The 26712-nt window shown below is 41.7% G+C and overlaps 1 protein-coding gene across 7 annotated transcripts; it reads right to left on the bottom strand.

The window, feature by feature from the left end:
- Positions 1 to 173: 173 nt before the first annotated feature.
- Positions 174 to 23277, bottom strand: NEK3 (NIMA related kinase 3). Of its 7 annotated transcripts, XM_047723300.1 has the most exons (17): positions 23056 to 23143; positions 21095 to 21153; positions 20001 to 20173; positions 18168 to 18261; positions 17983 to 18080; positions 16499 to 16582; positions 15632 to 15699; positions 15452 to 15538; positions 13535 to 13589; positions 9844 to 10044; positions 9340 to 9412; positions 7091 to 7140; positions 3744 to 3843; positions 3077 to 3220; positions 2452 to 2586; positions 1161 to 1287; positions 174 to 756 (listed from the first exon to the last, which is right to left on the bottom strand). In XM_047723300.1, the coding sequence occupies exons 3-17, from the start codon at positions 20115 to 20117 to the stop codon at positions 672 to 674; spliced, it is 1518 nt and encodes a 505-aa protein (XP_047579256.1). In that variant the 5' UTR covers positions 20118 to 20173; positions 21095 to 21153; positions 23056 to 23143; the 3' UTR covers positions 174 to 671. The 7 variants fall into 7 exon arrangements, with proteins under 7 accessions (XP_047579256.1, XP_047579255.1, XP_047579257.1 ...); XM_047723299.1 differs by lacking the exon at positions 21095 to 21153 and having other exon boundaries at positions 23056 to 23259; XM_047723301.1 differs by lacking the exon at positions 21095 to 21153 and having other exon boundaries at positions 7091 to 7137; positions 23056 to 23254.
- Positions 23278 to 26712: the final 3435 nt, after the last annotated feature.

Raw genomic sequence — 26712 nt, 5'->3', positions numbered from 1 at the left:
TCTGACAGGATCTATAGTGCCCCTCCCCATCTTCCCACGGCTGATGTTCTGACCTGGGCCCTTCTGTGCATCCTGACAGGAGCTGTATTTAAGGATGGCGGGTCCCTGGCGAAGATCATTGAAGATCATGGACCACCACCCAGAAATAGGACTTATTGGAAAACTGCACAACATTTTTATATTCCAATTAAATTTATTTAGATCCTCAAGCCTTTCAGAAATGTAAAAATAGTTACACAGCAATTAAGCACCAATCGTAACAGTGCAGAAATAATGTGAAGGGCCGCTGCCATGGTCTTTGGTCAGCATCCCTGTGAGGAAGGCATTATCACCTCGTTTTAGAGTCAGGGAAACTGGGGCTCAAAGAGCTTCAATAATTTCCCACAATCACACAAACTGGAAGCAGTAGCCTCCGATTTCTTTTCTGACTGAAAGCCTGAAGTTCAGAGCCATTCTTCTATGGCTTCTCCTTTCAGTTCAACAACTCATGAGAGTTACAGGTTTTTTAAGCCTTGTGGTACTAATCAGGAACAATTTTAAATATTCACAGTTTCCCCTTCTTCGTTTTGTGTCCAAGGAAAACTATAAATCCTGTGAGCTGATATTATCCAAACATTAATTCCTCATTTTCAACATCTACTCGATGTGACTACGGAGCGCTTCCTTGGGCATCACCCATCCGAAGCTTCTTGCCAGCCAGCTCGCCGTTTCAGTTCTGACACCCAGTCAGGCCTGTCGTCATCCTCCTCAAAATCCCTGTGAAGAAACAATTTTGATACTAAGCCTCCATAGCAGGGGCACAGTAAGTATTTTTAGGTGGCTCAAAGCAGAATACTACCAACAAAATATTTACATTTTTGAACAACTGACCAGAGGAAAAAAACTGTTAGCTCTTCCAAAGGAGCACTCCTTTCATGTTTCTAAAACATTTGCCAATAAAACCCAATATATTAAATAAAAAACAGTAAGTCCAAGCTGAACAGTTAGGCTTAGGAATTCCGTAATAATACCATAATACATTACTCATCCCAGACAAAAGATTGAGATATGAATATTCATTTGTGATGTTGAGTAATATAACCAGCTCCTGCTAAACCTGAAATTAAGGTCTGATTTTTCACACACAACGACTAGCACCATGTGTGTATATCCCAACATACGTGTCCTCTGCATCCAGTCCAGGTTCCAATCTCTCTGGGTCCAAAATGACAGAATCGTGACCACCATCCACACTGTCTGATGCTTCTGTTTCTTCAGACAGGGGGCCCTTCAAGAATTCTTCTGAACCTTCAGAGGAAAATTATGCCAATTTTAACAGTAGTTGCATAATTAGTGAATGTTGGACTAAAATCCTCCAAAAGCTTGCTGGCTCACTGAGGACAATGCTATATTTCTTTTGTAGTGCCTCCCCCATTACACAGCCTGACTTCTGGCATCAAACAGGCCCATGAAGCATCAGGATGGGTATAAAATTTAAAAACAGTACTTTCTTCAAAAGAAAAATTTAGAAAATTATAATTAAAACCTTCAAATATAAGAAACTATATTAAAGTTATCTTTGGATCATCATCTTCCAGTTGTTTTTCCTCTGGCTCTCCACCCCCAACTTTTCCCCATGATGGGGAATAAAAAATTAGGGAATGGAGACCACATGCATGCATGCTTTCAAAGAATTTTCTAGATGGCAACTGTTTTCAGATTTTTGCTCACACAATAACCTAATATAAAAATGTGAGTTAAATCTTTATAAAACCCTTTCATACTGGAGCTATGACATAGGTTTGAACAGTGAACAGGGACCAGAAACAAAATCCAGGACCTACAATTGCTACAACAAAATTCACAACTGTTAACCTTCCTCAACACCATCCCTCTATGCACCCATTTCCGCCAGGGCTCCTAAGACCATCTGCACGCAGCTCTATCAGAAAACCTCTAAAAATTCATCTATATCACTCTAAAACTCTCTCCTTGAGGGCTCACCCAGGGAAGGAACTGTGTTTTATTCTTTTTTCTTTTTTTTTAAGTCTTAACCCAGCATATTAGCACTCAATAAATACTGACCAAATAAACAAAGACAACTAAATCTGTTACAATAAATAGGGCCAAGACTTGCCACAGCATTACATGCTCTACTTGGCATAATTTGTCTTAGCTCTTAAGTTAGCAAGATGGCTTAGTAATTGAATTATCAGGGTGCCTGGGGGGCTCAGTCATTAAGCGTCTGCCTTTGGCTCCAGTCATGATCCCAGGGTCCCGGGATCAAGCCCCACATCAGGCTCTCTGCTCAGTGGGAAGCCTGCTTCTCCCTCTCCCTCGGCCCCTCCCCCCTGCTCATGAACTCTCTCACTCTCTCTCAAGTAAATAAATAAAATCTTTAATAAACAAATAAATAAATAAATATTTTAAAAATCAAAGTGTTTCCATAGGTACATGATAGGTTTGAGTCACCTGGTCTATATATTGTGTATGTTTGAAAGGCCAAGCTGAGATCTGCATTCTTAAGGATGTTCATCAGAGTTCCTGGAGTCTCTTTGAGCCACTGCTTACGGGTGTTATTTTCACTGTACTTTATTACAGAACCACCTAGTTGTGAAAAGGTGACAGTTAGGGCCACGTAAAAAAGATTCTCAGCATATATCTTCCAGACCATATTTTAAGCAAAGGTAATTATATCTGACTTGCTACTCAAATCTATTTCACTCACCTACATGGGGCCTGCTCTGATACGTTGACACCTAATATTTTCTACAGAGTGACATTAAAAACAACAAGAACAACCTCCGGCCCATTAAACAACCATTAGAAAATGTTCTATAGTGGGTCCCTGGGTGGCTAACATGGTTAAGTATCAGACCCTTGATTTCGGCTCAGGTCATGATCTCAGGGCTGTGGGATCAACCCCCCATGTGAGGCTGCACACTGGGAGTGGAGCCTGCTTAGGACTCTCTCTGGCTCCCACTCCCTTTGCCCCTCCCCCCACTCACACTTGCTCTCTCATCAATCAATCAATCAATCACCTAAAGAAGAAGAAAGAAAATGTTCGATAGTAACAGCATTCAATCTGACTACTAACCTCTCTCATCCCCGGCTGCTAAGCTGGAGGAGAGTATGGCTGCAGTTTCCAGAGCCATGAGAGCTGTGTTGGGGACATTTTTCTCCCACTGTCTCCTGACAGGACTTGGTGAACTGCATTTCCTCGGATGGACTGATTTATTATCTGATTTTAAAATGTAAAAAAGTATCGCTGAGCATATTACTTATCATCTGTATGCACACATATACTCGAACAACTACAGAGAAAGAAGTCTTTCTTTTCTCTTCCAAACTCACGTCTACTCACAATGTTTTTCGAGTTTAAGCAGTAAAGGAGATGAGAAAAAGAAACCTCCAAATGAAAAGATAAAGCTAATCATTAAAGTGAATTTTTAAAAATACGTATATATTTATACTTACACAATGTATAAGAATGAAGCCCCAAGAGGCTGTATATTTCTGTACATGGTTTCTATGACAGATAGTACAACAAATACTATCTTTTCCTACAGGCTCTTATTAATAACACTATTCTCTTCTTTTTAAAGAGTAATAAAGGATTCCTGTACCATTAAATAAATCACTGGATAAGCAAACAAAAATCTTCCCATGTTTATGATACCTATAACCTAGTAAGATGAAAATTAATATTTCTTCCATATTCCCCAGTTCCTCACTTATACAACATTAAAATTTGAATAACTTACCTTTCTCTTTATTTAATGTCCCCAGTGCACTTTCAACTGAATTTTTATTAATGTTTTCTAAATCAGTGTGGCTATACTTTCTATCTTGTTCTTCTCCTGGCTTTAAAGGGGATTAAAAATACAGATTAAAAAAGCTTGAAATGCTACAAACAAGGTAAAGTATGCAAAGTCAGCTATCTTAATTTTATTTTATTTATTTATTTATTTATTTATTTTAAGATTTTATTTATTTATTTGACAGAGCAAGATCACAAGTAGACGGAGAGGCAGGCAGAGAGAGAGAGAGAGAGAGAGAAGCAGGCTTCTCGCTGAGCAGAGAGCCCGATGTGGGACTTGATCCCAGGACCCTGAGATCATGACCCGAGCCGAAGGCATCAGCTTAACCCACTGAGCCACCCAGGCGCCCCAGCTATCTTAATTTTAAATAAAGGTTAATGAATTAAAAAACATAACCACAGAATCCTATACATTATATATGTTATACGTCATACATATTTATATGTAAGTTAAAAACCATATATATACATACATATATGTATTTAAAGTCATCTATATTTCTAGTCATTATATTTCTTTTAAAGAGAGAGTGAGGGGCAGAGGGAGATGGAGAGACAGAGTCCCAAGCAGGCTCTGTGCTGACGCAGAGCACGACACAAGGCTCAGTCTCACAACTCTGAGATCATGAGCTGAGCTGAAATCAAAGGTCAGACACTTAACCGACTGAGCCACCCAGGGGCCCCCATATTACTAGTCATTAATATCGACCATTGCAAATACGAAGAGGATATATAAAACAACAGGTATTTGAGAGGGCTTTATAGAAGCAATGAGTAATGAAAAATTTCAATATTGTTTGCTGTATTGGGCTTTTTATGCTGGAATATCAAAATGAGGTATTTTATAAAGTTGCTAATATATGGTCAAAATGTTCCCACTTCACCTGAGTGGCTCAGTCAGTTGAACATCTTGATCTCTTGATTTCGGCTCAGGCCATGATCTCAGGGTTGTGAGATTGAGCCCCATGTAGGGCTCCACAATTGACAGGGAGTCTGCTTGAGATTCTCCCTCATCCTCCTCTCCCTCTGCGCCCCCCGCCACTCTAAAAATAAATAAATAAAATCTTTAAAATGTTCCCACTTAATTTGGTATTTTTCCAAATTATCTAAGGTCCTGATTTCATGAAATAAAGGAGTAACACACTGTCTAGATGCTGCTAAATTTGCATATATTTTGAGAATACATCTCCTATTCCTCAACAGTTCCCAGCATGTGGGTTCTCAATGACTTGTTGAATGAATAAATAAACAGTAGACTGTAGCTGGGACTTTGTTCTTATTTCTATCGATGGTTCTCAAACTTCTCTCCCCACCGGGCAAAGGGTCCCCACCCAGACAAAGAAGTCAGAATCTTGGCAGGGAGTGGTGATGAGCAGTTTTTAAAAGCCCTGAGGGGATTCTGATGTTCCATCCCCAGTGACAGTCACTGCTCTATACACAGCAGCCTCAAACAGTGCTCCTGGCTCGGAGCCACTCGGCTCTGCCCTCACGCCATCACACCTTGCCAGCTTGCCTGGGACCTTCTTCCTACCTCAGCTCTTCCCTTCTCTGACTTTCTTTCCAGCTCTCTCTTCATTCTGCTTACATTTTGCTCTTTTCATTTTGCGAGAACACATGGATGTGTCCACTGTAGATGGTATTAAAACGACAGTGGTGACCATCTGGGACAGGAGTCAGGATTGTCTGCAAAGGGCCCTCAGGAAGCTTTCTCGGGGGTGGGGGGTGCTTGGGATTTCTAGATCTTGATTATGGTGGTGGTTATATGACACTAAAAATTTTTCAAAATTCATCAGACTCTACACTAAAGGGTAAATTTTATTGCATATAAATTATGCCTCAACAAAGCTGGGAAAAAAAAGATATTCTCACAAGAAAAAAAAAGTACAGGGGCAGGATCTATTCCATTTGTAGCAACATAATGGTGGGATGCTGTTATTTATTTACAGCCATATCTCCATTCGAAAAAAATTTGACAAGTTTAAATTCTAGTACATTCCATAAATAGAATGATTTGTTGTTAGTACAACATTTTTTCTTTTTGGAATTAAATTTGGAATTTCTATTGGAATTAAAAGAAAGAAAAACAAATCCTGAGTAGGGCATGATTTACTAAGTTGGGTTTGGCAGCTCTGAGAAGTGGATCCGCTGTTCTCCTCAGGACATTACCGCAGCTCTCGTGTCAAAGAGCTCATAGCTGGGCGCCTGGGTGGCTCAGTGGGTTAAGCCGCTGCCTTCGGCTCAGGTCATGATCTCAGGGTCCTGGGATCGAGTCCCGCATCAGGCTTTCTGCTTAGCAGGGAGCCTGCTTCCCTCCCCGCCCTGCCTGCCTGTCTGCCTACTTGTGATCTCTCTCTCTGTCAAATAAATAAATAAAATCTTTAAAAAAAAAAAAAAGAGCTCATAGCTGCCCAGGGCAAAGCAAGACAAACAGGACCTTGAATGCCAGGGTGAAAAATGTCAGCTTGGTTTGCCAGATAATGGGAAGGCACTAAAAGTTCCTGAACAAAAAAATGTCAAGATCAAAATACAGATCTAAGTATTCTTTAGGCATAAAAAGGATAAAAATAGTCTGATAACGGGCTATCCATGGATGAACCTTAAAAATACGATGCCAAGCAAAATCAGAACAGAGCAAAACAAAACAAAAGCAAACAAACAAAAACCCTATGCTAAGCAAAAGAAGCCAGACACAAAAGGACACCTGTCACATGATTCCACTCCTGTGAAATCTCTGGAATGGGCACACAGCAGAGACAGAAGGTAGGCTGGAGGTCACCAGGAGCTTGGGGTGGCAGTGCAGGTCAGGAAGGAATGGGGAGCTATTATACAAGGGGAGAGTTTCTGTAACAGGGTAATCAGAAAGAACTAGAAACAGTGGTGATGGTTACCCAACGCTGTGAATGTGATTAATGCTGCTGAATCCTATGCATAAAAATGGCTAGAATGGGAAATTCTATGTTATATATGGTTTACCACAATGACAAACAAACTAAAAGCCAGGCTTAAACAAGATGTTCATGACTGAAAGCAGAACAGAATTCTCTCACGTCTATATTGACACCATTGGTCATCAATAATTAAAAACGACAAAATGAGGCACATGAACCAAAAGCTCGGTGATCTCCAGTGGCTCAGCTGACAGTATGGACGACAGCCACCAATTACCTCACATGCCAAAGGCGGAAAAACTGCTGGCCAGGAGGGAGCAGTTCCCAGTCTTACCAACATCTCAGAGCCCCGGATGGTACCTAGGAGACGAGTGTTTCATAAACGTAATTTTCAAGCTCTTACCATCGTGGCTGCCTCATCTTCCAAAGCTATGTTGCTTCTGCTGGGGTCTGCTTAAAAAGAAGAGAGAAGGTAGGAAGAGAAAGCACACAGAAGATCACATGATTAAGCTTCTCAGGTGATCTGCAGAAATCCCGAAAGGCAAATGAAGACAAACGAAGTTTTTGAAGTCCATGAGCTAAAACCTTAGCCTGAACAGTGATAACAAGCTTCAACCACACAGTAATTTAAACAGAGGCTGTTTCTGCCGTTTTATTCCTAATGCTAACATCTGAAAGGTAAGGCATCGCCATTCACTTCTGCCAGCCCATTTAGGCTCTAGAAGGTGAGAACCTCTGCATCCCGGGGAGGTCACCATCACCTCCAGCTCAGGACAGCGAGGGAATCTCTGCTGTCCCCAACAGTGACGAGAGCCTGTGGAACAGGGATCCCTTGGAAGGAGGGAACTGCTTGTTCCCTCCCGAGGCACCAGCGGCGGTGGCAGTCAGCAAGAACTTGGGCATCCAATCACTTTGGAAAGAGGGGCTGATTTGCCCTGACAAAGCCCGGCCGTCCATGTTCCTCTTTCATTCAACATTGTAAAAAATGGCTACTGAGCATCTGTGATGAAAGGTGCTGAGGCTACAACTGGGAGTGAATGAGACACAGCCCCAGCCATCACGGGGAACGTTCACTGCCCTAGTGGCACTGTCTACTGGCCGGGTGGAGATGCCACCGGACACACAGTCTCCCAAGGTGGCCCTTCTCCACTGGTTTATTCCTCTTATTTAGGAATAGTAAGACTACACTTGGCCAAACTATCTCGAAACTTTTCTTAGACTGGCTTTTATTGTTGTTGCTGCCCAGCATTTTAAAACAAATTTCCCAATACCCTGGGAAGGGGAAAAAGCTACAAAATAGTACCTAAGGTAAAATGAACACTAAAGCAAACTGTGGAAACAAAGGTAACTGGCTACCCCTTGAGGAATGGAGAAAAGGCTGAATTATAAGACTGAAGGGTTTGCATCACTAGAAGGATATACCTTCCTACAAAAATAACATTTAAAATTGAACTATCAGGTGGGGCGCCTGGGTGGTTCAGTGGATTAAACCTCTGCCTTCGGCTCAGGTCATGATCCCAGGGTCCTGGAATTGAGCCCCTCATCGGGCTCTCTGCTCAGCAGGGAGCCTGCTTCCTCCTCTCTCTCTCCCTGCCTCTCTGCCTACTTGTGATTTCTGTCTGTCAAATAAATAAACTAAATATTTTATTTATTTATTATCTCTCTCTCTGTCATATAAATAAATAAAATCTTTTTAAATTTAATTTTATTTATTATCTCTCTGTCAAATAAATAAAATCTTTTAAAATTTTATTGATTTATTTATTTACTTATTTTATTATCTCTCTGTCAAATAAATAAAATAAGAAAGATTTTATTTTATTTATTTGATAGACAGAGATCACAAGTAGGCAGAGAGGCAGGCAGAGAGAGAGGGGGAAGCAGGCCCTGCTGAGCAGAGAGCCCGATGCGGAGCTCAATTCCAGGACCCTGGGATCATGACCTGAGCCGAAGGCAGAGGTTTAACCCACTGAGCCACCCAGGTGCCCCTCCATCTGCAGTCTTAACTGCCCTTTGCCATGGAACCTAATATCCACAATTTCCAGGGAGAAGGATGTGCCCATCGCTGCAGGGGATACTCACTCTTCTGCCCTCCACTCTTGGGCCCAAGGTCCCACAGCTAGTAAGGGGAGTGCTGAGGGAGAGGGAAAAGCAGGCTCCCCGCTGAGCAGGGAGCCTGATGTGGGACTTGATCCCAGGACCCTGGGACCATGATCTGAGCTGAAGGAAGACGCTTAACTGACTGAGCCACCCAGGCGTCCCATGGCTCTGCTTTTTAAAATTTTGTTTACCAGATGGTTCTTTGGATACTTGGGGATAATTTCCTATAAGATTAACACTGTATTTTCATGGTTAGATTCCTAGGCCAGGCCACAGAAGCCTTCTACCTGACCGAAGGAAACGTAGTACTAATAATGAAATGGAGAACGATCTTTACATCATTAAAATCTCCAAACTAGGCTTTTTGATCCCTGGAAAATTAAAAGCATAAAAGTCAGTACAGAATTACATCTGAAATAGCAATAAAAATTTTTTAATTTCAGGAGATCTCCGAAATTGTCTCTAGTAACTTGAAAACTATATTTTTTCTTTTTTGTTAAACTATATTTTAAAAGAAAATGGAACAAAAGGCAAGCTTTCTAAAATTCTTACCCTTTTTCCTTGGTGTACTATGCTTAGAATTTTTGGTTTCTTCTAATACCTGATTGCCATATTCTGTGATGATCTGAAAGTTTCAAGTAAAGAATTTTAAATATGTGAGGTACACTTTTCTTTAGACACTGCCATAATGTCATTTAATTATCAACATCCCTACAATCCTACAATCCCTACAATCATATTCTCCACAAACATATTCCCCATAATCATATGATTTATGGCATCTAAAATACCATTTAGAAAATGCCTATAATTTAGACACATATATAGATATTGCTACAGGTCTAGAAAAAGACCAGAAAGGTTATGCAAACTCTCCCTATGAGGATTCTCAGGGAACTACTGTGGAAGGGAGAAGAGGAGGGAAAGGAAGTTTTTACTTTTTTGTATACTCTTCTGCATTATTTGAATTTTTACAAGCATGTCCTACATGTTGTGTTAAAAGATAACAAACCATTTAGCCATACTTGAAAACCACTCACAGTCGACCCACCGTACCTCTGGGGGTAAGCACTTGCGGACAAGCCGAGCCAAAGAGCCTCTGGAGAGAAGTGTTGTAGCAGAAGGGCGATGTGAGGGATTCCTTTTAAACATCTGCTTGATCAGAAGCTGGAGTTCACAGGAATACTGAGATGGCAGTGGGCTCAGGGACCCCTGACATATTTTGAGAATAAGACTTTTCCAGCTGTTTGCCTGAAACTAAAAAGTACAACTGAATGTAAGAGAAGAGACAAGGCAGGAGTGGAAGAACTTGCCAGCTCAACGAAATCCTTATGAACTAATTTAATTTTATAAAAGTATATGCCGCCTGGTCATTTTACTTCCCAGAGGGATCCTTAAGGTACTATTTGAAATCTTACGGTGGGTTCAGAGGGAAGGTAAACATAAACAGGGCAAAACTTGCCCATCTAGAGGAAAATCTGAGCACTGATGCCAGCTTTGGGTACATTATCACTCATAATCAATGTGTGTGCAGATACACATTGTTAACATATGTTAAAAATCAAGGTAATACATACATGTAGCTTTTTAAAAAAGATTTTATTTGAGAGACAGAGCAAGACAGAGAGCACAGGAGCAGGGGGAGGGGCAGAGGCAGAGGGAGAAGCACGCTCCCCTGCTGAGCAGGGAACCCAACGTGGGGCTGGATCCCAGGACCCTGATATCATGGCCTGAGCCGAAGGCAGAGGCTTCACCCACTAAGCCACCCAGAAGCCCCACATACATGTAGCTTAAGAAGTCAATGTCCTAACAGGCCAATAATAAGTGTAACATCCCTTAGGTTCATTCCTCCCCAGAACCTGCTAGGCTTGCCCCCTCGTGATACGCATTCCAGACTATTCCAGCTTTAAAAGTGTACTGCCAAATCCCTTTTACCTTTCATATAATCAAAGTAGCTATTAGAATTTGACAAGCAATAGAATGGGAATCAGAATGACATGCCAGCATAACATTTAAAAAAAATCTTCACTGTAGAATAAACTTTGAAATTAACACTAGATGTTAGTTAGTCTTGGTGATACTTAATGTAAGAACATGTTGGTATTCTGCCTTGAAAATGTACCCGATTAGTAAAATATACAAGTGAAGATATGAAAAAAGAAAAAAAATCAACAGATAACAAGGGAAAAATTCAGGTAGTGAAAAATGAGACTAAATCTGCTCTGTCTCCAGCTTTTGAACCATTATACCAGGTTTCTGCATTTCCTAAAGGTTTGAGAACTACTTTTGCCTCAAAGCAGATGAGAAAACAGATTGTGTGTCAAATATCAGGGTACCATACTGCTTAATTCTTATTCTTGCTAGAAGGAATAAGAACATGTATATGAAAGTTCACACCTACACACACAAAAGACAGAATCAGGGGAATAAAGAATATAATCATAAATAAAATACTGGTATTTTAAAAATAATCCTTTTTATATAAAACAGTGGCTCTCCACTTAGGCTGCACATTAGAATCACCTGCTTTAAAGATTTATTTATTTATTTGTTTGTTTGAGAGAGGGAGAGAGAGAGAGAGACAGAGCAGATGTGAACAGGGAGAGAGGAAGAGAACCTCCAGCAGAGCCCTAGCTGAGCTGGGAGCCCCACGCGGGGCTCAGTCTCATGACCCTTAGATCATGACCTGCGCTGAAACCAAGAGTCAGGCCCTCAACCAAGTGAGCCACCCAGGCACCCCTAGAATCACCTGTTCTATAAAACACTACTGTCCAGGACACCCTCAGGAGTTTCTATTCAATTACCATAGTAAGGGCCCACGTATCGCCGTTTTGTAAAGTCTCCCAAGTTGTTGTAACAATGCAGCAGGCGTTATAAACCATGCACACTGGAGGAAGACAGCACGTGGTTTCAGTGTGAGGGGCTTTCTTAGTGGTGGCGAAGGCTGTTCCTCCATCATTCACTCTCATACCTCTCAGGCACATCTGTAAAGATGCTTGCCAGGGGTGGGTGGGGATGGGTGAAATAGGCAGAGGGCAGTAAGAGGCAGAGACTTCCAAGTATAAAATAACTAAGTTTCGGGGATGAAAAGTAGAGCACAGGCAATACAGCCAATAATATCATAGTAACTTCGTATGGTGACTATGGGTACGGTGAGCAATACTGCATTTACAAGTGCTGGATCCACTATGTTGTGCACCTGAAACTAACATGACACTCTATGTCAACCGTATTTCAATTAAAACTTAAAAAATAAAAAATGAAAAAATGCTTGGTTAGAGCTAAGTTTCAATCTGTGCCCAAAGGACCGCATTTATTTCTATGAAAAGCCAAGACTTAACAGGGACAAGTGCTATGATTGTTAGTTCTGTGTAATAGTAACTGCTAAACAAGCCGGCCAAGTTATTTAGCCTCTTTTTTGTTAAATTGTGCTTTAAAATATCTTGAGGGGCGCCTGGGTGGCTCAGTGGGTTAAGCCGCTGCCTTCGGCTCAGGTCATGATCCCAGGTCCTGGGTTCGAGCCCCACATCGGGCTTTCTGCTCAGCGGGGAGCCTGCTTCCTCCTCTCTCTCTGCCTGCTTCTCTGCTTACTTGTGATTTCTCTCTGTCAAATAAATAAATAAAATCTTTAAAAAAATAAAATAAAATAAAATATCTTGAAAAAATAAATATAAAGATAATTTTTTTCACAATAGCCAAAAGGAGAAAATAACCCATATGTCCAGCAACAGATGAATGGATAAACATACATAATGGAATATCATTCAATCACAGAAAGGAATGAAATTGTGACCCATGTTACAACATTATGCTACATGAAACAAGCCAGACACAAAGGGAAAAGTACTGTGTAATTCCACTTATCGGAAATATCTAGAATACACACGTTCTTGGAGACAGAAAGTGGATTAGAGGTTACCAGGGGCTGGTGGGGAGGGGTGGGGATGAGAAGTTATCGTTTAATGTCTACAGAGTTTCTGTTTAGGAGCATGGGCTGGGCAAGTCTGGCAAATAGGTACCAGAGATGATTACACAATACTGCAAAGTAATCAATGCCACACAAAATGGTTAAAAAGGCTAATTTCATGATATAGATTGTATTTTACCAACATAAAAAAATTGAGAATAGTGAAAAAAAGAAAGGACGGATGGAGGAGGGGACGGAAAGAAAAATGGAAGGAAGGCAGGCAAGCTAAATATAAAACTACAGAAACTAAATAATGAAAATTTCCTATTAGTATATGCTACCAAAGGGACTCAAGGCAAAGGTGACACCCAAGGAAACAGTATGAATTCATCTGTCAGAAAGTAGAGGAGGGTCAGTCATGGATCATCCAGACCAAGACGGCATTTTAATACTGAAACACAAAGCAAGCCACTCCATACCGTTTACCCAGAGTTTTATGCAGAGCAATTACCGACAGGGACAACGGGCACGGGGGCAAGGCGGGCAGGGGAATGCAGGTCACTACGCAGCTATTCTCTGCCCTGTTCTCTATAGGGCAACTATCTGGACCTTAATCCCCAGCTTCCCTGGAGCGAGGAGCATGGTGGTGAGGTCACAAGGGAGTTATCCCTTGTGGTACCACTTGTGGGCCAACATGGCAGGCCAAAGATAGAGTCAATGCTGTCAGCACTCCTACAGAGCCCAAGGGAAGCACACGGCCAAGTGGAACCTGGCACATTACTAAGGACTTAGCCAGGTATGACAAGAGGCTGCCTTTTCCAATTTACACACCATACTTACTGGATGCTTAAGGGTACAGAGCTCATAGAGAATGCATCCCAAGGACCAGATGTCACTGGAAGCATAAAGAAGCAATGGAATGACAAATGGGTTATGCGTGATTATATGAAATACAAAAGAAAAGAAAAATGAAAAATTATCTTCAGTAAGAATAAATATCATAAGTAATTCCTAGTTATTAAAATACAATACCTGGTAAGTTTGGTTTAATACTTAGATACTTACTCACAGTAATGTTCTCAGTAAAACTCTCTGCTCCCGAGCCCCTACCCTCCAAATCAAGGCTGTTCAGACATCATTTCAGGAGCATTCGGTACAGGAGGGAGTATTTGTGGACTCAGACTGGCATAGTTGGAAGGAGGGTTAGAAGTCATGCAGTATAGCTTCTACCCAGACCATCTGTGTGCAACCCCAGGCCTTTTGGCCACACCTCCTGATAAATAGCTCTTTACCTTGCGCACAGCCTGTTGGATGGCTCTAGGGAGAGTGGTCTTCTTTATCATAAGCCAAAATGTGTCTTCTGAATACCCTCATCACCCTGTGTTAGCTCTACATTCCCAAACCAAGAGAATAAGTCTACTCATTCTTCTCCCAAACAGTTCTTCATAAATCAGAAGAGTTCTATAGTTTGCCCCATACGCCCACCCTTCTTCATTCTAAGCATCCCCATTTCCTCCATCCTTCTCACCACCTAGTTCCACATATATCTGAACCTCTTGAAAAAAAGACTGCAGACACCAAAGACTTCATCCCCAAACATGTCAGCATGTACTCTCCCTCATAAACACAATACCATTGTCACATCCAAGAAATTTAACCTTAAGTCAATCATATCACCAAATATTTGTCCAAAATTGAATCTCCCCAATTGGCCCAGTAAGTTTCTTCATAGCTGCTGTGTCCCCAGTGCACTCAGTTTTACTCTTAAAAGAAACTATTCAGTATGGATTACCATGTTCTTTACAGAAATCAACTCGACAGAAGTTAACAAGAGCCTGTAGGTTTTCTACTTCTAGGAATTCATGCCAAGAATGTGTTACAAAATAATGATCTGTTTACTCACAACAGGTCTATTAATCATGACACTGATTATGATACTGAAAATTGGAAATATATCATTAGACCAACAACAATATTTGTGAAGAGCTTAAATATGTGGTGATATGAATATGATATAATAAAATAAAAAAAGGAGGATACTAAGTTGTATATAGAATACATAAACTAGGTTTGGCAGGAGGAAGTGAATGGATGGAAAAAACATCAAAATGTTATTAACAGCAGTGAAAAAGTAGGTGATGGCCATATCCTTTCTTGTATATCTATTTCCGATATTCCTCTGTTCACCCATTCCATCAGTGGGCATGTCATGACTTATATTCAGAAAAAAATTCTGTTTTAAATCATAAGGTCTTAAGACTATCTTCTTTTAATTAATTAACCTATCAGTCAAGTACTTATTATCTAGTCCTGCCAATATGAACTCACTGACATAATCCAGTAGTTCCCAAATTTTGCCACACACTGGAATCATTTGGTGATGCTGGAGAATTACCAATGTATGCTTCTCACCCCCTGACATTCTGATGTAACTGGCAGAGCTGCAACCTGAGCTTTGGGACTTTTAAAAGCGAGAGCAGTAGAGTGTGAAAAGCAGTCATGTCATTCATTCTATTATGTCATTCATACTGTTCCCTAGAAATGACTAGCCTTTCCTTTAGCATTTACATTTGGCTCCTTTTAACTCTGGTTAAAACAGTTGGAAAACTGTGACTTTCATCTAGAAGCCTGGGCATTTAGACTCTATATTGCTTTCAAATATATTTTTCAAAAACCAAACTTCCCTTGTCGGTTACAATGCCTGTCATCAAGTGGTCAAGCTCAGGACTTAATGTATCAAGCAAGAACATTACTTACCTTTTATTGTTGTAAGGCATGTTCTCCCAAATTTCTGGGGGCACGTAATAGGGTGTTCCCACATATGTACAAGCAAACGCCATAGGACTAAAACCATAAGAAGGCAAAGCACGATTACAGCGCATTCCTGAATAAGGGATATTTTGATTGCTGTCACTACTACAAAACAGATATACATACTTGGAGAGAAGACGGGCAGATCCAAAATCTCCCAGTTTTACTTTTCCATTTTGGGTGAGGAAGATGTTCTGCATTAAAAAAGAAGAGCTGAGATTATGTCTTGCATCATTCACCCGCAAGGCAGAGATCTCGGAGAAGCTGTCTATCAAAGCCTGCTGGTGATGGAGATTAAGGGCAGAGATGCTGACAGATCAGTTCTGGAGCGGAACACAAAATAAGATACCCTTCTGACAGATACATGTTACCCTGCTTGGGAATTCAGGATCACTGCTTAGAAATCAAACAAGCGAGCTTAAGATTTTATCGGTAGACAGGAGCCTGGGTGGCTCAGTCGGTTAAGCATCTGCCTTCAGCTCAGGTCATGATCCCACAGTCCTGGGATCAAGGCCTGCATTGGGCCTCCCTGCCTCAGTGAGGAGTCTGCTTCTCCCTCTACACCTCCACCTGCTCTTGTGTGTGTGTGTGTGTGTGTTTTCTCTCTCTCTCCCTCAAGTAAATAAATAAAATCTCGTATCAGCAGAGCCCGATGGAGCGCCTGGGAACGTGTCAGGGGGACTCCATGGCACAGGTCTTGACCATTTTCCATTTGAGAAAGATAGTCTTAGCAATCGCTAAGAGAGCTAGGAACCTATTAACATACACTAGTAAAGAGATTAAATGATCTTTTAATTAAATGATCTTTAAATTAAATTAATTAAATGATCTCAGGTAGTACCTTCCTTGGCTCGTATAAATATTAGGTTGACAAAGACTTCTAGGCTAAATAAAAATGTCCCAAAAGGAAACAGAAGAACACAGAAAAAAGACTGAGTGAAATAGTCTTTGTTTCTGTTTTTGTGTTGAGGCCCCCAAAGGTATTTCACTTACCTTGGACTTGATATCTCTGTGTAACACACGTTTCTTGTGAATGTGATTTACTCCAAGGCACATTTGTGTGAACCAATTAAGTATCTGTAAGGAAAAGGCATGCAGTAACTGGTTCGTGTCAACCCCAAATCCCAAAGAATCATCTCCAGGCCTTAGCTGACCTGGATTTTCTGTAATATTAATACAGAACCCTAAAAATTACATAGTTCAATTAAGATTCAACGTTGCCTGGGAGAATTCAGAAAAACTGTGAATCCCATGTTCCATCATCTTACGTATGATCTAAACAGCAATTTAGCTCAATAAAACTCCCACTATGGTTTTCTTGAATTCAACCAAATAAAAGTATTTCTTAAATATATATATAAAGGTAATTCACCACTAAGGAATGAGTATGCTACAACTTTTTGTAATCATTACATCAGATTTTCATTTGCCTTTTCAGAGTATTCATTTATTAACATTAAAAGATTTCATTATGTTGTCAACCATCCGGTGAGTCAGCATTTTCTTCTTACAAATCCTGAGTCAGTAGTATTCAGAATTTCTTTTTTTTTTTTTAAGATTTTATTTATTTATTTGACAGAGAGAGATCACAAGTAGATAGAGAGGCAGGCAGAGAAAGAGAGAGAGAGAGAGGGAAGCAGGCTCCCTGCTGAGCAGAGAGCCCGATGCGGGCCTCGATCCCAGGACCCTGAGATCATGACCTGAGCCGAAGGCAGCGGCTTAACCCACTGAGCCACCCAGGCGCCCAGTATTCAGAATTTCTAAGCCTATAATTAAATGTCAAACTGATTTTTTTTTTCCTTTTTTGCTATGGAGATTCATTCATTTGAAGCCAAGGTTGACCTCCTTCTCTGGAATCCATATTTTTAACAACACAACTGCTAAATAAAAATATTTATACCAATATGCTTTCATAACATGTTATACCCTAAACCAGACAAAGTCCCATTCATGGTGTTTATTTAACTATTTTCCTTAGTCAATTCATTCTAATAATATTTAATACACAATTTTCCTTTAAAAAGGCAGGAAATACTAGACATAAAGGAAAATGCTAAATTGTAAAAGGAAAAAGTGTAAGAATAGGTATTCCCATGAGGAGGTATTTCCATGACCCAGGAACTTGGGCTTCGTTCTTCTGATGATCAAGTAATGCCAAATAACTCTGTCTTCTACAATGTCAGTACCACAAAATTCATAATTTGAAATATACAGGACAAAATAGGAGCAATACAATTTTGAAACTCTTCTACACACACAAGTTTTATTCCTTGATATTTTATAAACATATCTATTGAACTTGCTGGAAATATCTCTGGCAGCCACCTCCCACACACAAACAGCAATAGGGAAGCGAGTTGCTTCTAACAAGTGTATCAGGTAACCACACATATAATGCTTTCATGTGAACTTATACCCATTTGGGGAGGAAAGTTGCTTCTAAATCTTGAGAGAAATCGTGGAAGCCCCTCTCTTACTGTATCTTCAGGAAACAACTTTCCTTTCTGATGCTTTATCTTCTGCATTAGGTCCCCTCCGTCACAATATTCCATCACAATATACAGGTGTCCATCAGCTAGAACAAACAGAAGACTCCTGAGGAAAGCCTGGAGGCCATAAGTCAAATTCCACAATGCATTTATTTGGGGGAATTCATATTTACCTTCAAATGATTCTTGAAAGGCAACAATATTGGGGTGCTTCATTTTGGCTAACAGGACAGCCTCCTTCCTAGAATTCTGTGTACCAGAGAGAGACTAGAAGAAGATTTTAAATAGCATAAATGGAATACTTCATTTTAAAATGGATAGCTTTACAACAATACGGTTGACCCTTGAACCACATGGGAGCTGGGAGCAGTGATCCGCCCCCCTGTGCAGTCAAAAATCCACCTGTGACTTTTGACTCCCCAAAAACATAACCATTAATAGCCTTGTCAATTACATAGTCAATTGACACACATGTTGTATGTTACATGTGTTATATGCTATTCTCACAATAAATAATATTATATTCTCACAATAAAGTAAGCTAGAGAAAAGAAAGTGTTACCAAGAAAATCATAAGGAAGAGAAAATACATTTACAGTCCTGGATGGCATTTATCCAAAAAATCTGCATATAAGTGGCCCCACGCAGCTCACATCTGTGTTGTTCAAGGGTCAAGTGTGGTTTGTATACATCAATGCCAGAGGCAGTTTTGAAGCAACATGCTGTGACCCAACTTATGTTTATCAAACTCTACGAGAAAACGTGGTGATTTTTCAACTGTGGCTATATTTTACATGCTAAAGTTGACCCTTATATCCTTCCAAGTATAGAACGTAAACCAGTTTTCACATCAGTCTCATCGTAACTGATGTGGAGAATGGGCATGCCATTAACCACAGCATATCCTTAAGAACTGGGGCTCTCATGTCTTACTGTCTGCATCATGTTTGCAGCCCACTGGCCCAGATGAGAAAGACTGATGTTTTAGTGCAGTAAGCATGGAAGAAGGTGATTTACAAAGCTGGTTTCCAAAACTGCTTATCCCTAACTTACTGAGGACGAAATCCTTAATGGCTTGTCTTTCAATTAAGAAACTGCCATTGGAAAAAAAAAAAAAAAAGAATTACAAAAAGATATTTTAAACAGGGGCGCCTGGGTGGCTCAGTAGGTTAAGCCTCCAACTCCTGATTTCAGCTCAAGTCAGGATCTCAGGGTCATGAGATGGAGTCCCCTGTTGGCCTCTATGCTCAGCAGGGAGGCTGCTTGAGATTCTCTTTCCCACTCTCTCTTCAAAATAAACAAATCTCTAAAAAAAAAAAAAAAATGCAAATTCACCAGCCCATCTGCACCTCCTCAACCAGATACTCAGGGGTGGGGCCCAGCAATCTGTGTTTTAACCTCCAGATGACTTTGAAGCTCACTCGAGAATCACGGAAAGAGGTCAAGGACACAGTGGGGAAATAAATGCTTAGAATTCTGAGAATTGTATTAAAATGTATTTTTAGAAAATTGATCAAGACGTTATTAAACAACCTCAATGGCACAGAGTCTTTCCTGCAACAACTATGATAAACAAGAACCAGCTAGCACCTTCCTCACCTTCCAGGGAAATAAAACCCAAAACTGATCCACAAAATAGCTTCTCTGATATCAAAGGTTAGCATGTTAGGTTTTTGCTCTTCATTGTATTTTTTATGCTCTGTTTTCATTAATAGGGCACCTGAGCTGCTTCCGGCAAAGCTTCTTTCCCTCTTAGGTATGCAAAATTGGAAATTATTCATTGAGATAAACAGCAACCACCACCTAGATTATTTTTTCTCCCTCTTTGTTAATTACAAAAATTACCTAAAATCCATATAAAATACATCAAGACCTTGTAAAACTAATGAATAAACCCATTATATCTTTTGCACGAAAGAGCAATTCCATGTTAAATCTCAAGAACTAATTTTCCTGGGCAAACTGCATCTACATTTTCAACATGAGCTAATGGCTTCAGCAGTGACCTTGGGAAGCCTTATTTCCTTCATGGCAAACAGCTGATTACTGCTTTCTTGCTGAACCAAAAGGGCTCTGCCGAAGGAGCCCTCTCCGATCACTCTCAGGACCACATAGCCATCCATGCTGGGAACCCACACAGCCTGGCTCCACTGACACGGTCACCACGACCTCTCTCGACCTGTATTCAAAAACGGAAACGTTGAAAATTAAATATATTTCAAAAGGCAGAATGAAGTCAAAGTAGCTCAAAATGACCATGGTAGGACAACAGCAGTTTATTCCTTTATTGGCTAAACAGGTAGACCCTGGGCACCCATGCCAGGTTTTATAATCCTGAATAAAAAATACATTTACAGAGTGTACTGCATTTATCAAAATTGCTGGATGTAAGTGGCCCTGTGCAGTTCAAACCTGCACTGTTCAAGGAACGGTGTGGTTTGTATACGTTGATGCTACAGCAGCAGACTTTGACCTCCCATGGTCCCTATCACGCATGCCCCAAAGCAGGCGGGACCTCAGACCTCAACAAATGTAGGGTGATAAGTCTCACAGAGTTAGGCTGGTGCATGGCAGAAATATCCAGACGAGTCAGGAAAATGATACTTTACTGAAGCCTGAAGGATGACTGGAAGTTGGCTAGGCAATGGGGGGCGGGGGGAAGCGATGTAGGCAGAGGGATTGGCATATTTAAGAGCCAAAGAGGGGGCACCTGGGTGGCTCAGTGGGTTAAGCCTCTGTCTTCAGCTCAGGTCATGATCTTAGGGTACTGGGATCAAGCCCCACATTGAGCCCCACATCGGGCTCTCTGCTCAGTGGGGAGCTTGATTCCCCCTCTCCCTCTGCTTGCCTCTCTGCCTACTTGTGATCTCTCTCTCTGTCAAATAAATAAATAAAATCTTATTTTAAAAAAAGAGCCAAAGGGATTGTGTTCAGTTCAAGGAATTGAAAGAGGACTGTCACAGGCTGGTGAGGCAGACAGGGTCTTATCTGAAGGCCACTGCAAGCCAAACTCAGGTTGCTGGATTTTATCCTTGGGGTAATTGATGTGCTATCTCTGAAGGATTTTAGCCAAGAGAGCATATTAGAAAAAATAACTTACTCTGGCCATAGAGCGAATGGACTGCACACAGGACGGGACAGGAGCGCTGGAGTGCGACTCCGACAACAGAAAAGGCAGGAAAATGATGATGGAGTGGAATGGGGTGGTGGCAATGGGAACAAAGAGAAGAATGAGAAGAAAATACGTAGAAAGAACTCGTAAGATTTTTGGTGACAAATTTATGGGGGATAAGCAGGGAGAAAGGGACTAGGTGAACTAGGTGACTAGTTGAACTAGGTGAACGATGATACCATTCCCTGAAAAAAAGGAAAAGCACAATGGTTCTGTGTGTATGTGTGTGTGTGTTTCATTCTTCTGGCGGTGGGAGTGTGGCAGGGCTGGGGAACAGCATGGTGAAGGGAGATGTGTTCCTTTTAGGACACGCTGAGCTAGAGGTGCTGGGATTAAGAAGACATAAGCAGAGTCTTTGAACTTCAGTCTCCCTTTCTGTATTTCCCAGATGAAGCAGTTAGCTGGATTGGATCATAGGTAAAGGAGATTGAATATAAAGTACCTAACACTTTGCCTGGTACAGGGGAGGCCGTGGATAAATGGCAGCCATTATTATTATTAAAACCTTAGCAACATGACGCATTTTTTTCCTTAGCAACTTGGTGCATTAAGAAAAAAGAAAACCACCAGAATGAATTAACTTAATTTTCAGAAAGCCTATTTGTAGTGGGGGTTTTTTGTTTGTTTTTTGTTTTAATCACACCACAAAGAATTATGAGGCACAGGGAACACAGCAGGTAGAGCAAAAATCACAACTAAAACAAACACTACAGCGACCTGTAAAATGTCGTTTGTATTCATGTGCGTCATAGAATCACCCGGCAACTTTAAAATTAATTGCTCTACATTAACCAAATTAGAGGCACTGTGTTCAAAAACAATTATTTTCAAGAAGTCTGGTCTTTCAGTGTATTTAGGGATCTGAAAGAAAAAAGTTGCTCCTATTCTAACTGGCCCTTGGTATTACCCGATTTAACAAGCAGGCCAGGGCTCCTGGATGGCTCAGTTGGTTAAGCGTCTGCCCTTAGTTCAGGTCATGATCATAGGGTCCTGGGATCCAGTCCTGGGTTGGGCTCCCTGCTCCTGCTCTCAATCTCTCTCTCTCTCTCTCTCTACCTCTCTCAAATAAACAAATAAGATCCTTAAAAAAAAAGTAACAAGGAGGCCACGTTTTCCCATATTTCTTTTCTTTTATTCTTCAGGGTCTTCATTCTATGTCAAGGACATAACCGATAAGCAAGAACCACCATTGATTTTCTTAGCTGAAAACCAGTTTTTCTTTGGTTCTTTTTTTTTTTTTTTTTTAAGATTTTATTTACTTATCTGACAGAGATCACAAGTAGGCAGAGAGGCAGGCAAAGAGAGGAGAGGGAGGCAGGCTCCCCGCTGAGCAGAGAGCCCGACGCGGGGCTTGATCCCAGAACCCTGGGATCACTACCGGAGCCGAAGGCAGAGGCTTTAACCCACTGAGTCACCCCATCTACCCGCTACTCAATCTGACGACACCCGTAAGGTCAGTAAGAGACCTGTATACACTGTGACGAAGTCCCTTTGCATGCTCCTCCCAAATACTAGTAAAATGGTTTGGAAATAGCCAGAAGTGGGATCGCGGGTGAGACACCCGGGCGCGCGATCTTCTCAGGTTTGCACGCGGGCGCCCCGCACCGCGCGGGGGGCCCGCCAAGCGCGAATCCTGCCGCGCCGCGTCCCCTCCTCCTCCAGCGCTGGAGCCGCGACCGGCGCCAGGAGCACGGAAGGCGGCGGGGGACCCGCGGGCGAGCGGCCCCGGCCGGGGACGGAGCTGGGGCGGGGATCCGACAGCGCCGAGAGCGGGTCTCCCGCTCGCCCACATTGCGCGAGGGCGCCGCCCGCTTCCCGGGCCCCAGGTCCCCACTGCCCGCCGCGTTCCCTCCTCCAGAGGCTCCCTGCCGGGCGGCGGGATCGCTTACCGGCTTCCCCGGCGACCGGAGACGACCCCGGCGTCCCCGGACTAGCGCGTTTCCGCGGGGCGGGCCGTCAGGTCGTCTTTCGGGTTGCTGGTTAAAGGAATGTTCTCAGGCTGGGCGGGAGGCGCTATTATTGGAGTAGCCGGGCCTACTAAGGGCGCGTTTTAAAACTGTAGCTCCAAAGCGCCCTAGATCAATGCCAATATTATTGAGGGAAAGTGTCTCCCAGCAACAAGAGTTTTGCCTCCAGTTTACGCGATCAGTTTCTCGGGCTCAGCACTCCCCTTACTAGCTGGGGGACATTGGGCCCAAGTGAGGACGGCGGAAGAGTAGCCCCTGCAGCGATGGGCACATGCTTCACCCTGGAAATTGTGGATGTTAGGTTCCGTGGCAAAGGGCACTTAAGACTGCAGGTGGAATTAAGGTTGCCAACCAGCTAACTCTAAAATATGGAGATGATTGGATTCTCCAGGGTCCCCAGTACACCTCCAAGTGGAAGAGAGAGGCTGAGTGGTGGTCAGAGATTTGAAGATGGAGGATAGGGCCACCAGCCAAGGAAAGCAGGAGGCCTTAAGAACCTGGGAAAGGGGCCGCCTGGGTGGCTCAATGGATTAAGCTCCTGCCTTTGGCTCAGGTCATTATCCCGGAGTCCTGGGATGGAGCCCTGCGCCTGAGCCCTGCATCAGGCTTCCAGCTCTGCGGGAAATCTGCTTCTCCTTCTCCCTCCACCCAAATAACTGATAAAGGCTGGGAAACGAATTGCCCCGTTGGACTTCCAGAAGAAACATCATCCTGCTTATACCCTGATTTTAGTCCAATGAGATCCAATCCAGACTTCTGATTTGTAGAAGAGAGTACATTTGTGTTGTTTTCAGCCACTGTGTTTGTGGTGATATGTTACAGCAGCAAATCTAAGAAACTCATAACAGCAAGGCAGAGAACCTACCTCCTAGGAGTTTTGTGAAAATCAAAATGGATATATTAGAATATATTGTAGAACAACTTCTGGTTGTACTTGTAAGTGCTGAGCGTGTTCAGCATGACATGGCAGAGTTAATATGTGATTAATCTGTAAATGTAGTGATAAGAGCAGATCTCTGGAGTATCATCTTCTTTCTGAATGGCCCAACATTTGCGATATCTGCTCTGCTTGGTTTCAATTAAAGAAACAAAAACAGGGGCGCGTGGGTGGCTCAGTGGTTTAAAGCTTGATCCCAGGGGATCAAGCCCCGCCTCAGGCTGTCTGCTCAGCGGGGAGCCTGCTTCCTCCTCTCTGCCTGCCTCTCTGACTACTTGTGATCTCTGTTAAATAAATAAATAAAATCTTAAAAAAAAAAAAAAGGAACAAAACCAAAACTACTATACAGGCTTATGCCCAGAATGCTGCTACAACTTCCGTTTCCAGGAACTAATGGGCCTGCTGCTTGGCCACAGGCACAAACTCCAACCACTTTATATTCATGACAGCGCTGGGGTAAAAGTCATAAAAACACCCAACTCCTTTTTTCCCCCCCTGCCCAATGCCTATAGTCATGAAAAGGACTTTTTATCTTGTTGCGTGAGTGCATTAGTTTGCTAGGGCTGCCCTAACAAAGTATCACAAACCAAGGGGCTTGAACAAGAGAAGCATATCCTCTCAGGGTTTTAGAGCCTAGAAGTCCAAATAAGGCTGTCAGCAGGATTCTTGAGCTGAGGACTCAGAGAAGGACCTATTCTGGGCCTATCCCTTGGGCTTGTAGAATGCTGTCTTCTCCCTCTCTTCACATCATCTTCCCAGTCCTATTGGATTAGGAACCTGCCTGAATTAGGACCAGCCTGAATTCATCTTAATTAATTGCATCTGCAATGACCCTATTTCCAAATAAGGTCACATCCTAAAAGTACTGGGGCTTAAGATTCCAATGTATCTTTTTCGGGATGACAAAATCAACCATTAACCATCAGCAAACACAGACCAGAGGAGGAGATAGAACAGATCTGAACCCTACCCCCTCTAGCTATTGCCAAGGTGTGGATCTCAGCCAGGGGAGGTTCCGAAATGGGTTGTGATTGGAAATAGAATATTACTACAGATTACATATACAAGGTACTAGGCACTGTTTTAAGTCAGTCAGTACATGTGAAGTGCGTAAGAGTAGGATAAATATTAGATATATTAGATAAATAAATTAGATAAATAATAGATAAATATTAGCTATCAACTCCACAACAATCCTAAAGGTACAATTATCTCTGAAGCACAAGAGGCTATTTGCCTCAGGTCCCACAGCTAGTCAGTGGTAGAACTGGTATTAGAACCCAGGCAGTAGGACTCAAGACTGATTCTTAACCACTATCCTGCAGTAATACATGTTGCTTGCAGTGGTAAACAGTGTGAAAAGCTGACTTAAAAAGCTCCCATGTAGTCTTAATGTTACATTGATCTAGGTCAATGAGAAGTTCCTTATTTTATATATGTATATAAAATAAATTAGAAAAAAGACACGTTGTAGAACCATACATGAAGTATATGGTGCCATTTATGACCAACAAAGCAAAACAGAACCTACAAAATCTACACATACACACGTTTATTATATAAGTCTGTGTTAAATACACGAAAAAAATTGGGGCGGTTACTGTATTAATATTGGTAACATTTAAGAAGGGTGGTGTGGAGTAGAAAAATTGTGTTTTACCTGTATTTGGATTTAACAAGAAAATACTTAGATATAGAAGTGATGAGCTAGAGAAAACCCCAGGCAGGAGTCTCTTTGCTTTTGCCTGGATAGTTACTTCATCATTCGGTTTACTGGTGACCTTTGCTCCCCAACCTTCATGTGGTCACCCAGTACCTCATTTTTACATAATTCAGGTCTAACGACATAGAAAAGACCCCATCTTGATTCCCAAATACCTATGGAAAGGTGTCTGACAGTCCAGGTTGGGTCAGGTGCCCATTCTGTCCTATTAACCAGAGGCGTAGCCAGTAATTATGACACAAAAATAACAGAGGATTATCTCCACTTTACCCCGCAGAAAGATGAGGTTCAACTAACTCCTCTGCAGTTGCATACCTTTTAAGGGAAGGTAGGAGCTGAGGTTTTGAATGTAGATCTCCTGGACTTCAAAGCTCATGTACCATATATTACATGCTTGGAGATATTTAGCTTGGAACAAACCTAGGTCAGACACTTGATAAATGTTCTTAAGCACCCGGAAAGGAGCAAAACCAATGTCTGTAAAGGGTAGCACTAGGATTATTTGAGGAGACGGATTTGCCTCACAGCTGGGGGAGCAGGGGGTGGGGAGAAAAGCACTCTATGAAACTTCCAAAGGAATGATTTATCTCAAGTTCCCTCTCACTGAGGCATTTCAAGCTACTCTGTATGGCCAAATGAACAACACAGTATACTCATGTTAAAGCCGAGAGTATAAGCCAGCTTGAAGTTTATTTCAAAATGGCATATTTTGTACCACTCATACAAAGTATGAAAAAAAATTAAGATAAAAATTAAGGTAAACCTTTAGATAAATTGATAAATTTTTCAAAAGGAAATATATCATTAAGCACATATTTAAGTATTAAAAACCCCAAGTCAAATCCAACTATAATGTATTCTAAAAGCAAGGTTCAAATTTATTCACTGTAGTTAAACTGCATTTCATATTTGTTGAAAT

The sequence above is a fragment of the Lutra lutra genome, chromosome 3 (assembly GCF_902655055.1).
Source record: "Lutra lutra chromosome 3, mLutLut1.2, whole genome shotgun sequence".
Lineage (NCBI taxonomy): Eukaryota > Metazoa > Chordata > Mammalia > Carnivora > Mustelidae > Lutra > Lutra lutra.
Note: the sequence above shows the minus strand (reverse complement) of the source record. Positions and strands in the feature narration are given on the sequence as shown.